Source organism: Coregonus lavaretus (assembly GCF_964263955.1).
Source record: "Coregonus lavaretus genome assembly, chromosome: 24".
In the NCBI taxonomy this organism is placed as follows: Eukaryota; Metazoa; Chordata; class Actinopteri; order Salmoniformes; family Salmonidae; genus Coregonus; species Coregonus lavaretus.
The window spans coordinates 30,157,155-30,172,873 of NC_140011.1; the positions used below are offsets into that span (position 1 = coordinate 30,157,155).

At 43.6% G+C, this 15,719-nt stretch overlaps 1 protein-coding gene across 2 annotated transcripts in view; it reads right to left on the reverse strand.

Moving 5' to 3' along the window:
• Positions 1 to 2,013: 2,013 nt before the first annotated feature.
• LOC311100139 (guanine nucleotide-binding protein G(z) subunit alpha) overlaps positions 2,014 to 15,719 on the reverse strand; it is a 55,294-nt gene continuing 41,588 nt past the window's right edge. Inside the window, exons 2-3 of one of the 2 annotated variants that reach the window (XM_084140916.1) lie at positions 14,099 to 15,516; positions 2,014 to 3,234 (exon numbers count right to left, since the gene is read on the reverse strand). In XM_084140916.1, coding sequence (XP_083997042.1) covers positions 2,890 to 3,234; positions 14,099 to 14,821 — 1,068 coding nt within the window. In that variant the 5' untranslated portion in view covers positions 14,822 to 15,516 and the 3' untranslated portion in view covers positions 2,014 to 2,889. The remainder of the gene's footprint in view (positions 3,235 to 14,098; positions 15,517 to 15,719) is intronic. The other variant, XM_084140917.1, reaches the window with a different exon arrangement.

Genomic DNA, 15,719 nt, shown 5'->3' on the forward strand with positions numbered 1-15,719 from the left:
CAGTAGATGCCTTAAGAGCATTTCTGATGGAAACACAAAGCATGCTCCAGAAACATTGCTCTGGCCCTCAATGTTATAATTCTTAACAATTTTGTATGTATGGCTGCCACTTGCTTTGTTCCACATTGTTTCCACTTCACCCACCAACAACATACTGTGTCCACAGCACCACAGTGGTTATTGCCTCTGCCATGTGATGTAAGATATATGTTTTGTACTGGAGCTTTTGAAATTATATTTCCTTGATGGTTTTAAGTCTGTTTGTTCTCGATATGTCTTTAAATTATACACCCATAATCAGCTCACCTCCCATCCAGTAACTCAAAAGTGTTCTGTAGTCTCTCACTCAGTTGGTATCCCTTCTCATGACAGTCACAATGTGTGGTTTTAGCAGGCTTCTGCTTTCTTTGCACTGGAATTCATTCACATTTTACAACTCAAACAAATACCCAATGTTACTGTTACTATTACTCCATAACCATACTCACAAAATAGGAGTCTTGGTGGATCTCTCTCTCTCTCTCTCTCTCTCTGAGGCTTAGATCTCAACAAGGTTAAAACCAGGTCCAGCTACAGGGTCATTAGGTCAGGGTTAAGATTGAGTAATCAGACACGGCTCTGACAGACACTGTCCTTTATTTTTACTCAGTCACATCAATCCTTCCATGCAAGCTTAATTAATTAAGCAATAATGTATAGATTCTGCTATACATTCTACGTAAGGAGGAGGCTCTGTGGATGGCCAAACAGTGACCTGTGTAACCATTTGCAGTAGGAAGTGGTCATACAGGGTTTGCGCTCTAATTAGAGTGGAATGTGAGGCCATCCAAGTCGCCTCTGCCACCCTGTCAAGTCTCTGAGGCAACACAGTTCTCATCGCATAAATCAATTTACCAGTAATTGAATTGCCTACTCTAATTGTGTGTTCATTATGTGTCCCTCCCTGGTAGTGCAGCATGGTGGCCCAGAAAAGAACAGGCTCTTTTTATGGTTATTTAGGAGAGAAGAGAGAGAGATGGTTTAGGAACTGCATGTCCCACTCACAAATTGGAAAATACTTCATGGAGGGAAATAGTGGGAGCGAGGTATGAGATTAGAATTAGTGGCATAAGTACTTCATCAGCCGCAGTGTCTGGAATGATATGTGGAAACTTTTCTCATGTGAATCTGAAACATAGCAGCATGTATTTCCCTGCATACTCCCACCCTACCCATTACCATCACCCAAAAACACATTCTCTGCACAACCAGGATTTGCATAATTCATTTTATTTGTTATTGTTCTTTTTATAGTTCTTCTAAATTGGTTGTTTTTTGTTGAAGTGGACATCCTGTAAAGTCAAGCCTGAAGCCCTTAGCTGAGTTTGCATATCATCCTCTTCGCTGAAATGTTGAGGGTTGGAGGAGAGTAGAGCGGGGTTTTCCTCCCTCTCTCTCTCTTTCACATTCTCTCTCTCTCCCTCTCTCTCTGTATTCCAACTCAACCTTTTATTGATCGTTTGTTTTAACAGAGTGAACCTTACAGTATATTTACACATCAAACCCACTGTATAACAATGTCCACATAGATAATGCAAGGAGGATTAAACTGAAACGTTAGTTTTTTCTAATTAATATTTTTTGCAGTCTTCAATTATTTATTTTTATCCTCCCCCCACCCACTTTATGTTCTCATGCTGGGTTTGTAATGAGCTTGTCATTGATGTCATCATCACCATCATCTCAATTTATATAACTCTTTTCAATAAATTCCTCTTAGACAACAGCTGTACAATCTTACACAGTGTTTGACTTTTATATATATTTTTGGGGAATATATTAGTTAAATCTAAAATAACAGAACACAAATTCAAAAGAAAAATGTATCAATATCCCAAAGTAACAAAATCATGCATGTTTTAAAATGTATGCACACATGACTGTAAGTCGCTTTGGATAAAAGCGTCTGCTAAATGGCATATTATTATTATTATTAATGTTTCTGTCAATAAAAACCCAAAAGGTAATATTATTGATGGGATCTGTTTTTATTTACACTAAAATTGGCACTGTTTTTTTAAGTCTTTGTTGCTGGAAACTGGAATGATCTTAGAGAACACTCTACGACTCTATGGCGTGTAACACTCTCCTGGTAAGTCAGAGACCTGCTCTAAAAGGCAGGTTTGACAAAAAGAATTAAGAATTATAGAAAGACAAACAGAATAACCTTGAAGAGCCATTCAGCCCTCAAAAAATGAGATACAATGTGTGTAGATAAATACCCTTTACTTTACTTTACAGCTTTAGACTGTGGCAGTTTTCTCCTATGGACAGAAACCCTGTAAGTCATGTCCTCCTATGATTTTCCCAGGACACCTGTGACTCATCATCTCCCCATACCTTGCCTGGTGAACCCAACTCGTAAAGCAGCATTCATTGACAACCTAAAAAGACAAAGGTTACTTTGAAACTGACAGTAAAGACCTCGGACTGCTCAATCCCAGGTTTGGCAGGCAGAGGGCAGGGGAAGCGGTCTTCAGTTTCCAGTGTTTCCATGTCAAACAAGTGCTTGACAGTTGATCCCAAGTCCTTGTGTGTGAGCAAAAATAAGGATGTGTGTGTACATGTGTGTGTGTGTGTCTCTACATACTCATATATTCAGTGCAAACACATTTATGCTGAACTTGGGTAAATCCCATCTTGACCTTTGACCCTCAACTCTAACATTTCAAGCAGGTCGGTTGAACCTGTAGCCCGTCCCTGACAATCCCAACCCCCTTGCAGGTTCTTTCCTTCTTTCACTTCCTCAAAGAGATGGACAGACAGGCAGATCTTGTGTGTACCGTGCCTGGTAGCGAGTGGGCCTACTGCTGCCAAGCAGCCCGCTCTCCCCCCACCCTATCCCCAGTCCTAGCACAGCCCAATGTACTTGAGATTGTTCTGGATGATCACGTCCGTGACTGCGTCGAACACAAACTGGATGTTGCTGGTGTCTGTGGCACAGGTGAAGTGCGAGTAGATCTCCTTGGTCTCCTTGTTGCGGTTGAGGTCCTCAAACTGCCGCTGCACGTAGACCGCTGCTTCCTCGTAGGTGTTCTGACCTCTGTAGTCGGCGAAGCACACGGTCAGAGGGATGCGCTTGATCTTCTCGGCCAACAGGTCCTTCTTGTTGAGGAAGAGGATGAGCGAGGTGTTAGTGAACCAGTTGTTGTTGCAGATGGAGTCAAACAGACGCAGGCTCTCTGCCATACGACTCTGTAGAGAGGAGGGAGGGAGGGAGGGAGGGAGAAGAAGCAATAATGAAAAAATGTGTTTGCGTACTGACATGAGACACAGCCTATTGATATGTAAAAGAAAGAGGCTGCTGAACAAACAATGAACCAGCTATCTCACAGGATCCTTTGAATGCTATTTTACATACAGGCTGTATGTAGCTTTGATTGCGTTAAATTAATTACAATGTATTTAATCTGTCATTTATATTGATTGTGAATATGATTTGCTTCAACTGTTAAATCTGCCAAAAAATAAAATACAATGTTGCCAATAACTCATTGAAAATGAGAACAGGTTTTGAGCCTGTAGTGTAGATAAATAAATATTTGTGGCTGTTGCTCTGCACGTCACATATTTCCACTCGAGCAGCCAAAGGTGTGGTTTCTATGTTGTGTAAACATGGACTGGAGACTCAGTCAGACAAAGACCTGCACTTAAAACTCTCATCCCCCAGGAAAACAGAGCACATGTCTTCTCTCTATCACTTCAACCTTAGCATGAGTAGAGAACTGTTACTGCCCACATCAGCACTAACTGAGTTACTGGAACTATGCACAGTAAAAGAACACATCAAAGACTTGTTTTTTAGGTCAGATGAGTATGAAATGTATCTCAAATCAAAGGTATTACGTTTCATGGAATCTCCACAGTGTGTTACGTTGAACTGAACCATGTACGGGAACAATTGCCAGTGTGTACAAGTGGACTATGCGACAGAATAGACTTGATAGGTTGAGTACATCTCTTAAGCCCAACATATACTCAGTGATGACATATTTACTCAACCCTTGCGCTTTAGCCATGGAAGCATAAGCATAGCCTGCCTGACATTGGCTTTGCCCAAAACACAACTTCACTGTCTCTTCTCGTTCTATGATTGCTAGATTGTATTTTTGGAGGCATATTAAATTACGCAATATGCAATCTTGTGGATCTTCGTTTTTTACCACCAGACTAAGACCCATTTGTTTTGTGCTGCCTCAGAGATGTCAGCTGTGCATTATCTAAACCCCTAGGATAAGTTGTATTTTCCTCCTAAAATGTTTTCCAAATTCCTGAAAGGGAGCCAGTTCTTTTAGCAAAAAATTCTATTTTTGGTGAATGTTTGTGTTTCAAACCTCTAAAACACATTACATGTAAAAACAAAAATGACTTTTACAGCTCCCTAAAATAATTATTTGTCATTTAGCAGATGCTCTTATCCAGAGCAATTAGGGTTAAGTGCCTTGCTCAAGGGCACATAGACATATTTTTCACCTAGTTGGCTCGGGGATTAGAACCAGCAACCTTTCGGTTACTGGCACAACGCTCTTAACCACTAAGCTACCTGGCGTACTGAAAACTATTTGCACATATTCCTGGGTAGAGTAGTTGTCATAGATGGAAGAACAACAAGGAAACAGTTGTTGATCATGCTGGGCAGTTGGTGCAGCCAAATGTGAAATGATTACAGTTTTTTACAATCACTTTGGCACTAATTTCAGAACCTTGATGTCATTTTTCAAAACTCTAGACACAAAACTCACACTAACACTTTTTTCAATTGCTTGGATACAATACACATAAAACTAAGATCATTTGTTCATTTAACAAAAGTCACCTGTTCAATATGACACAACTTAACATCAAAGTACTACTATTTCAAAAGGCAATTCACACATTACATTTCAGATGAGTGTCTATTCATTTCATTACAATTATTCAACTATCAATTGATACAATTGCTCAAAATGGTAAGTAACTGTTGCATTGCTCTTAATGCATAGTTGTATGGAAACAGACAAACAATATTCCATGTTTAGATCATGAAAGTTTCAAAGTAACGAGATTCATTGTCACCAATTAGCGTGGAGCATGAACCAATTAGACTACATTATCTATGGATGTAATATTTCATCATCATTCTTTATCAGACACAGTTTCTATGGTCCCCTTGTAACCTTCCTTGATGAGCTCGATCAGGCCTGTAGAGCTGGTGGCGTGACCTATGTCATTGTGTGGGATAATGTCAGGTTCCACCATGCTCATATGGTGCAAGCATGGTTTCAGGCCCATGCACAATTTACCACCCTGTATTTACCCCCATACTCTCCTTTCCCTAACCCGATTGAGGAATTTTTCTCCACATGGAGATGGAAGGTTTATGATAGGCGCCCTCATGAACAAGTCACTCTTCTCCAGGCCATGGATGACGCATGCAATGACATCACGGCAGACCAGTGTCAGGCCTGAATTCGCCATGGCCAAAGGTTTTTTCCAAGATGTTTGGCTAATGAAAACATCCATTGTGATGTAGATGAGAACCTGTGGCCAAAACCACAAGACAGAGTTGATGAAAATGTAGAAGTACAGTAATCACTCCTATGTTTTGCTTTTTACTGTACAAGCAAGCAAGTTGAGGAACACTGCATTTGATGTTTTACAGTACTGTATTGTTTTAAATCAATATATTTCAGATTTTGTTCAATGATTCCACTGTGTCTGTAGTATTCTCTCTACTACTGCAGTACTTTTACAGGGATGTATTTACATGTAGTACCATAATGAAACATGTATCACCTATTTTGTACTACAATATTTAATGATCTTACGAACAATGACACAGTGAAACTATCGGTTGCTTGTGTGTGGGTGATCTAAATTAACGTTTCATTGGTATTTCACAATAAATTAGTTTTTTGTGTGCAAACCAATGATTGTGCAAGTGCAAGATTTCTTTAAAGATATGAATGCACAATGCAATGTTTTGAACATTGGACAGCCTGTGTTACAAGTGATGACCGTTTTGAGTTTTGTGTCTAGAGTTTTGAAAAATGACGTCAAGGTTCTGAAATTAGTGCCAAAGTGATTGTAAAAAACTGTAACAATCTGACTGACGTCATCAGTACAGATGCAGCAAGTAGAGCTCGGTCATGCATTATGCTTTTCCCAAGATGTACAATATCTATGTGATAAACAAAAACCTTAGGCCTGATAGATTTGATATTACAGTAAAGCCCCCCGGTGTTAAAATTATTAACAGTAGACGTACTGCAAAAATGTGCCTTTGTGTGTGTGTGTGTGTGTGTGTGTGTGTGTGTGTGTGAGTGAGTGAGTGAGTGAGTGAGTGAGTGAGTGAGTGAGAGAGAGAGAGAGAGAGAGAGAGAGAGAGAGAGAGAGAGAGAGAGAGAGAGAGAGAGAGAGAGAGAGAGAGAGAAAGACAGAGAGGGAGAGAGAGAGAGAGAGAGAGAGAGAGAGAGAGAGAGAGAGAGAGAGAGAGAGAGAGAGAGAGAGAGAGAGAGAGAAGAGAAGAGAGAGAGAGAGAGAGAGAGAGAGAGAGAGAGAGAGAGATGTATGTATGGGGCTGGGGAGGCTGCAGGCATGTGGTGTGTATCCAGTAGCTTGTGACTGAGGGAGGAGCTCATTTCGAAGACTGGGCTGCTGTTTAAAAGGTTACACAAAACATCATGGTGCTCTGAGCAAATCACAAGATCAAGAAAGAGAGAGAGAGAGAGAGAGAGAGAGAGAGAGAGAGAGAGAGAGAGAGAGAGAGAGAGAGAGAGAGAGATGTGCAATGTTAAACAAGGGACTAGGCAAATAAACTCAGATGCCTTTATACTATAAATTCTATGAACCAATCATCTGAATATACAGACTTGTTGTGGATCTAAAGTAGCTCTTGGTGGAGCTTAGGGATTCTCCAAACAGGAACCGGTGCAGTGGCGTGAGACGCAGGCTCTTTTCTCTGGCATAAGTAGGCATCCCACATCACCAACAAACTATCATGGTCCAAATACACCAAGAAAGTCGTGAAGAGGGCATGCCATGCCTTTTCCCCCTCAGGAGACTGAAAAGATTTGGCATGGGTCCCCAGATCCTCAAAAAGTTATACAGCTGCACCATCGAGAGCATCCTGACCAGCTGCATCACCGCCTGGTATGGCAACTGCTCGGCATCCGACCGTAAGGCGCTTTCTGCCATCCAGGACCTATATACTAGGCGGTGTCAGAGGAAGGCCCAAAAAATGGTCAAAGACTCCAGTCACCCAAGTCATAGACTGTTCTCCCTGCTACCGCATGTCAAGTGGTACCGGAGCGCCAAGTCTAGGTCCAAAAGGCTCCTTAACAGCTTCTACCCCCAAGCCATAAAACTGCTGAACAATTAATCAAATGGCCACCCAGACTATTTGCATTGACACTGCTGCTACTCGCTGTTTATTTTCTATTCATAGTCACTTTACCCCTACCTGTTCAAATTACCTCGACTAACCTGTACCCCGCACATTGATTATGTACCAGTATCCCCTGTATATAGCCTCATTATTGTTATTTTATTGTGTTACTTGTTTATTATTTATATGTTTTATTTTATTTTATTTAGTAAATATTTTCTTAACTCAATTCTCTTAAAACTACATTGTTGGTTAAGGGCTTCTAAGTAAGCATTTCACTATATTTTTTTATTTTTTATTTTTTTATTTAACCTTTATTTAACTAGGCAAGTCAGTTAATAACAAATCCTTATTTACAATGACGGCCTACACCTGTTGTATTCGGCGCATGTGACAAATAAAAAGTGATTTGATTTTAGGGACTGAGCTCAGGGCCCGGAGCAGTGTACACTAAATAAGGTCAGAGCCAGTGGCTCCTGCCCTCCACGTGTTCTCAGAGGTTATACGCCAGAGCCCTGCTGCGTGAAGAGGAAGGCAGCAGCCCACTCACTGTGCTTTGGGACCCTCTATACTCCGTACCTGCCCACTCCATCATAGTAAGAGTTACAGCTTCACTGAGGGAGAGGGAGAAAGGGGAGTGGATACCAGGGTAGCAGCACACAGCATGAAGCTCCCCCCTCCCATAGCCCCTACACACACCATCACCCTCCCTCTCCATGGCCTCCTGGAACTGCCCCTTCTCCCTGAGCACTCTAGACACACAAGCCTAAGCTTAAGTATTAATGAGGAGGTTCAACCCTGTGTTAATGCTTTGTTTCCAGTAAATATATATCGCTGGAGTGAGTGAACAGCCACCCCTCCATAATTCAATTAATGAAGGTTAGCTTCATATGGCACTACCATATAATTGCCAGAGCCTCAAAGAAAAGGGCTCTCTATACACATACACTATTATTCATCAAGGTAATATATCACTCTCTCTCACTCTCTTTGTTTTGTAATGCTACCTTCTCTCTCTCCTTTCACCCGATCCTCTTTAGCTGTCTCTAGCTCTCTTTCCTCCACCCCATCCCTCTCTCTTGTCGCTGAGTTCCCTCTCCTCTCGCTGGCTGTACACTGTGCTGCTGCTCTTTGCAACATCCAATCAAAAGCCTTGGGTTCTGCAAGATTCAACTAAATGTGCAGCCTATAAACAACATTTAATTCCAGGATGATTTGAATTCAAGAATGTTCCACAAGTAATTTGTAAGTTTCAATGTTTCATTATCATTGATGTCCCCCATACATTCCCCATACCATAATAATTGTGATTTACAATGTATACATTCATCAAGGACTCTAAAGAATAACTCACATGGCTACTACTGCTTGCTAGACACCCCTATTGTTTACAGGCAAAAGTGTTGGGTTACAACACAGTGCACTTTATTGTGTGTTGGTTTACGTCACGTGTCGAACTCATTCCACGGAGGGCCGAGTGTCTGCAGGTTTTCGCTCCTCCCTTGTACTTGATTGATTAATTAAGGTCACTGATTAGTAACATACTCCCCTCACCTGGTTGTCTAGGTCTTAATTGAAAGGGGAAAAAACAACAACCTGCAGACACTAGGCCCTCTGTGGAATGAGTTTGACGCTCCCGGTTTACAAGCATGGGTGGGAGAAAACAACACAGGTGGCTTTGTAGAAATGCTCTATGTGGATTATGAGAGGCAAGGACTGACTGAGTTTGAGATCATAAATTATGTTTAAATCTTGACTACACTTTCTTGCATAGTTGGTGAGTGTTTCAAGAGCTAAGCCAAGAGTGGAATGACTCTATGTCTCTCAAACTCAACTCTGGACCTTGAAGCCTGTTCCACTTCATCCTTCCCCTCTAATCAGGGACTGATTTAGACCTGGGACTACAGGTGGGTGTAATTCATTATTAGGTAGAACTGAAAACCAGCAGGCTCCGGACCTCGTAGGGTAAGAGTTGAATACCCCTGCTCTATGTCATCCTATCTGCTGTGAAACCCAGTTTCCAATTAGACACAATTCCCCAATCATTAACATAGAATGGTATTACCTTAACTCGTTTAATTAGGACTTTTTATATTAACTTGTTAAATTGAAGCGTGAGAAAGTATGCCTACGCTCCTTAGGAGATTTTAAACCTGTTGATAAGTATGGTCCTATTCTGGATCCTCTCTGGAGTCACTGGACACTTTAATTTAACATCTCTACTATGTCTATGGGGCTTAGAGCGCAATCACAGGTCACTGTAACAGCTCTTTGAAATGTATGTCCACTGTACACCACTCCAACCAACAAGCCCTTGTACTTTGTTCTCACCTCACATACACACAGTATGCAACCCAGTTGTTGAGCCCTCCCTACCGCATACAAACAGTAATTTACTTACAGTACACGCACCCATGCAGGCAGAACACGCGTACGTGCACACACCTCATATCTATTCACTCCAGTGCTGCTGTATGTTGTACGGTCCTCCTCCCCCCTAGTCACAGCTCACTGTCAACAGCCCAGGATTAGGAGCGTTTGACTGGTCTGTTGCTAGGCAACTGAAGCCATGGCAACCAATTCATTATGAAGACAGGGATGGGACAGGGAAAATGCATCAGGGAATATGGGTTGGTGGGAAAATAATTGCAAGACTGTCATTTTTTTTCATAAAGACAGACATCCTCTCTAAAATCCCTGTGTAGCATGCCCTACCAGTGATCCAGTACTACACTACATGTGATGGAATAAGAGAGAGTCGAGATCTAATTCCTATTCCTATGGTTACAGTACTCATGATTCTGCCAATTCATTTCCTGCTGGTTTTTCAGCTGATGCTGCACTCCCCTCTTTGCTGTCATTCAGCCTTCTATTACATGTTAGCGTATCATAGTCAAAGGTCATCATGTGTTCCCCTAGCCTCCTGTATCCAAACTGTTCCCTCTGGACCTGTCCTGTCCTTTCCCTGCAGATAAAATCTCCAGGCAGACACACACCCTACCCACTCTCTCTTATCTTCTCTCCTCTCCCCTTCTCACCTCTCCCCTAGATCAAGCACTAGGCAAGCACTATAAGTCATTACAGCTCACAGAAACCAATACTCCAAAGCTGAACAATTAGCTATGCTCTTGTTACATCATTTTGTTCATCATTTGGTCTTGTCTGTCAATGGCAGAGAAACATCACATGGGCTATCTAATCCAATCAGGTACCAGCGTGCCTTGGCAAAAAAAATTATATAATCCATGTTTTACATTCAACATCAGCCAATTGCGCAAAGGATGTTAAAACAGCTGTGAAATATGGCAGTTTAAGGTAACCATTGCAACTGGGTCCATTTTGTTATAGGGCATGGTTGAATGATGACTGTTGTTAGTGAATTGAGTAGGTTATACTATAGTGCCATACCCGCTCCATTACTCATGTAATTGTAGATCCAGCGCTTTTTCTTTGTGGAGAAACCTCAGCACTCAGTCACTCTTCTCCCAGTTCTGCTATGGCTCTCTAGGTAGCTTTATCTTGATCATTTGTTTCCCGCTCTCTCCCTATCTCTAACCTAAAGACTCCTCTATCCTTAGCAGTCCCATTCCCCCTCTGTTTCACAATGTCTTTCAACCTCAACCCATCCAACACCGTCCCTTTTGATTAATAACAGTTGAACGTAGACCATCAAACATACACATACAATGACAAAAACCAATGGCATCAGTAAACTGCCTAGAAATAATGCCAGGCGTTCCTTCTTGTCTCACAGTCCATCAAAGAAAGATTTCTGCACCGATACACACAAAAAAAAATTAATACCTCAAAATATATTCCTGTCTAAGACCGAGTCATTCCTTCTTGAGAGTGGGAAGAGAGAGAGATTGCTATTTGAGAATGAGCGGTGTCAACTCCCTCAGAGGAGGTATAGGGGGATCTTGGGGAGATAGGCTGCAGGCCAGCCACTGAGAATCTGGGCCAGCCCTAATGCTGTCTCTCTCCCTGACTCCCTCCATGTCTCCCTGCTAGTCTCCTTGCCAATCCCTGCCTGTCTTCAGACGCATTCTAATCTGGCTTCAAAGGTTTATGAGACACATTGAGACATAATGCTACCCGAGGATTTGTGTCCATTGTGTGTGAGGATTTGATGTTACGGTTTCAAGATACACTACATGACCAGAAGTATGTTGACACCTGTTCGTCGAACATCTCATTCCAAAATCATGGGGATTAATATGGAGTTGGTCCCTCCTTTGCTGCTATAACAGCCTCCACTCTTCTGGGAAAGCTTTCCACTAGACGTTAGAACATTGCTGCGGGGACTTGCTTCGATTCAGCCACGAGCATTCAGCGTTCCAATTCATCCCAAAGGTGCTCAATGGGGTTGAGGTCAGGGCTATGTGCAGGCCAGTCAAGTTCTTCCACACCGATCTCGACAAACCATTTCTGTATGGACCTCACTTTGTGCATGGGGGCATTGTGATGCTGAAACAGGAAAGGGCCTAGCCCGAACCATGAAAAACAGCCCCAGGCCATTATTCCTCCTCCACCAAACTTTACAGTTGGCACTATGGATTCGGGCAAGTAGCGTTCTCCTGGCATCCGCCAAACCCAGATTAGTCCGTCGGACTGCCAGATGGTGAAGCGTGACATCACTCCAGAGAACGCGTTTTCCACTGCTCCAGAGTCCAACGGCGGCAAGCTTTACACCACTCCAGCCGACGCTTGCCATTCCGCATGGTGATCTTAGGCTTGTGTGCGGCTGTCGGCCATGGAAATCCATTTCATGAAGCTCCCAACGAACAGTTCTTGTGCTGACGTTGCTTCCAGGGGCAGTTTGGAACTTGGTAGTGAGTGTTGCAACCGAGGACAGACGATTTTTACGCGCTACACGCTTCAGCACTCGACAGTCCCGTTCTGTAAGCTCGTGTGGCCTACCACTTCGCGGCTGAGCCGTTGTTGCTCCTTGACATTTCCACTTCACAATAACAGCACTTACAGTTGACCGGGGTAGCTCTAGCAGGGCAGAAATTTGACCAACTGACTTGTTGGAAAGGTGGCATCCTATGACGGTGCCGCGTTGAAAGTCACTGAGCTCTTCACTAAGGCCATTCTACTGCCAATGTTTGTATATGGAGATTGCATGGCTGTGTGCTCGATTTCATACACCTGTCAGCAACGGGTGTGGCTGAAATAGCCGAATCCACTAATTTGAAGGGGTGTCCACCTACTTTTGGCCATGTTGTGTATTAACAGAAAAACATGCGTCAGAGTCAGACACCAATACTGCTGGAGCTGTTTTCGTCATTCCTAACATCATACATCATATGATGTGCTTGAAGGCTTGAAATTCACCAGAACTTAGTTTGCACCAGAACAAAATGTTTCTCTAAACACAACTCTTCATATGACGTTGATTGGAATACTAACCACTGTGTAGGTCTATCAACATTACACAGGATCTAATTAACAATTAAAATAGTATTCATATTATTCATGCCCATCTCTCAAACCTTCAAAACACATTGGGTTGAAAAAGCCTCTTGCAATAATGGGGAAAGCTGTGTAAACTGTTCCAACATACATTTGACTGATAAGGCCCCAAATCAGCTATGGCTGTCAACCACAACCAGAGTTCGTAAATAATGTCCACTGGCTGAGGTCTCAGAGACGGGGGAGGGGAGGGGAGGAGTGGGGCTCTGATTTCCTAACAATCCCTTTTTTCCTTCTCCATTCCTGACTTCCTCTCCTTCTCTCTCTTCATTTCCCCCCATCTCATCCAGGAAGTCAATTGTTCCTGCACCTGCAACGTCCCACAGCTGAACAGTGCCCTCGTGAGCTGCTAATTCTCACAGGTACACCCTCACACCTTACACTGTGAACTCAATTAACACCTAACTGCATTTTCCTCTGAATAATGTATTTATAACTCACTAAAACTAATTGATTTCATGTACTAACTCAGCCAGGACCTAGTACATCTTGTCTTATTTATGTTACACGTGAATTTCCAGGCCACAATTGCCACAGGAAGGTAGAGTATAGCTAAAGGTTACAAACAAGAACGCGATGCACTGTTGTTATCTGTCACAGCAGCAACTTTCCCTTCCTTTCTCTAACAGCTAAGATCCAAACCTCTCTGTAACTAACATGTTTTCCGGGAAATATATTGTAGATAAGGAAACTTCCTGTAGACCATGACGGAAGCATTCTATATTGTTTTATGAGAAGTAGGATTCAGGGAAATGCAGAAGGTTGTATAGAAGTAGCAATGCCGCAGCAGAGATAACATCAGACTCATGTGCTCTTGCGTTATCTGCTCTCAATGCTTCTCACAACAGTTAGCCCTCTATCTATGAATACAGTCTTCCCTTTTCATGCTTTCACTCGGTATAAATATCATATCTACACAGAATGTCAGATATATGTTCCTCTTTGAATGGTTAGATAGGGGTTGTTACTTGATAATTTACCTCCAACATTCTGAGGACACATGCCAGAGGTCAACTTGGGCCAGTATATTAAATTCTGCGGAAATAAGTAGTGTGGTAAGAAGTGACCTTGTAATCCACCCTGAGAAGTGTGAAGAGGAGAACACCACAGTGCCATAGATAACAGCACGCCCCAAGGGTGTGATGACAGAGTGTGAACAGGAACTGACTGGTTGTGTAATGGCTAATGTTGCATGCGTTGCCCCATGGCTTCCCTTACCGTCTGGTTGTCTTCATAGAGCTTGAGGTCATAGCCACTTAGCTCCACACAGAAAATGATGGCGGTTACGCCCTCGAAGCAGTGGATCCACTTCTTCCTCTCTGAGCGCTGCCCCCCCACGTCCACCATCTTGAAGGTGAGCTCCTTGAAGGTGAACTTGTTTTCCACGATGCCCGTGGTCATGTCGCGGGAGCGCAGAATGTCCTCCACTGTGGGGATGAACTCGTTGGAGGAGATGCGGTCCAGGTCGTTCAGGTAGTAGGCAGTGTTATCCTCCAGGTGGTACTCGTTGGAGCGGCAGAAGCACTCCTGCACCCCTGAGTCGTCCCACAGGCGCTTCATTACCCCTTGCAGCTCCGCTGTGATCTCCCCTTTGCTCTCGGCCGGCCCGGTCAGGGCGAAGAGCTGCACGGCGTCGTAGGCGCGGTCAGGGTTGTGGAAGTCGATCTTGAGCGTGGCGAGGGCGCGGATGATCCGTGTGAGCGAGTCAATGGCATTGTAGAGGATGAGGGGCTTGTATTCCTTGCAGGCGTCCAGATTGAAGCCTCCACTGTGGATGATCTTCATCTGCTTGACAATAGTGCTCTTGCCAGAGTTGCTGGTGCCCAGCAGAAGGAGCTTGATCTCACGCCGCTGCCGCTGGCTCTCCGAGCGCAGGTGACGGTCGATCCGCCGGGAGCGCCGCGCCGCCTCCTTCTCCTCCGAACTCTGCCGGCAACCCATGGTCGTCTGCCACGCGGTGAACACTGAGGAAAACGTGGTGATCGCAGAGGAGAACGTGCCGGGTGGCAAAAGTGGCGTGACTGGGATCAAACCGAAATAATCAGAAATATCAAAAGGAGCAGAGGTGAGAGACTAGGCAAAGGAAGAAAGGAATGTATGTCAGAGCAGGGATAGGATTATGTTTGAATCCTTAATGCTGCAGGGGCTTGATGGGAAGACAGAGAGAGACACTTTCCTTCAAACCTGCCACTCAGAGCACACAGAGAGAAATGAGAACCACAGAGCAGGAATGACTCAGGAATATTTAATTATCCTCGTGGTCTAGGGGCTGTCCGTTGGCCTTCTGTGGGTTTATCCCAGGCTTTGGGACTAGAGTTGGCATAGAGCTCTACCAGGACATGGTGGGAGGACTACCTGATGCCACGGGGGCTGGGGGTCATATCAGGGGTTACCCCCCTTAGGAAGCTTGTGGAGCAGGAAGGGGGAGGGAGGTGTTAGTAGAAACAGTGTTCAGGGAATGATGTGTAGATGCAACAAAACCCCCTCGCTCTCCTCCCTCATGGCTCTCACGTCGCCATTCCCTATCTTTGTGAATGCAGTAATCCACGTCAGTCCTTCGTGCGTTGTCTGCCTCCTTCTCTCTGGGCGATATTCTGTTCTGTTTCCTCGACTCAGGCAACTGAAGGCCCCTGTTTCTGCCAACAAAAGAAGGAGAGGAGAGACATGAGCAATGAGCACAGAGTCATGATGAATTAGAGCATAAGAGCTGAGAGGTGGAGCTGAGCTGCTTCATAAACGTCTCAACACAAACACACAAAATACCCTTAGTCAAATACACACTCACAAACATGTAGATAGTGACACACACAAAGTACACAAAAGATCATACCCCCAAAGC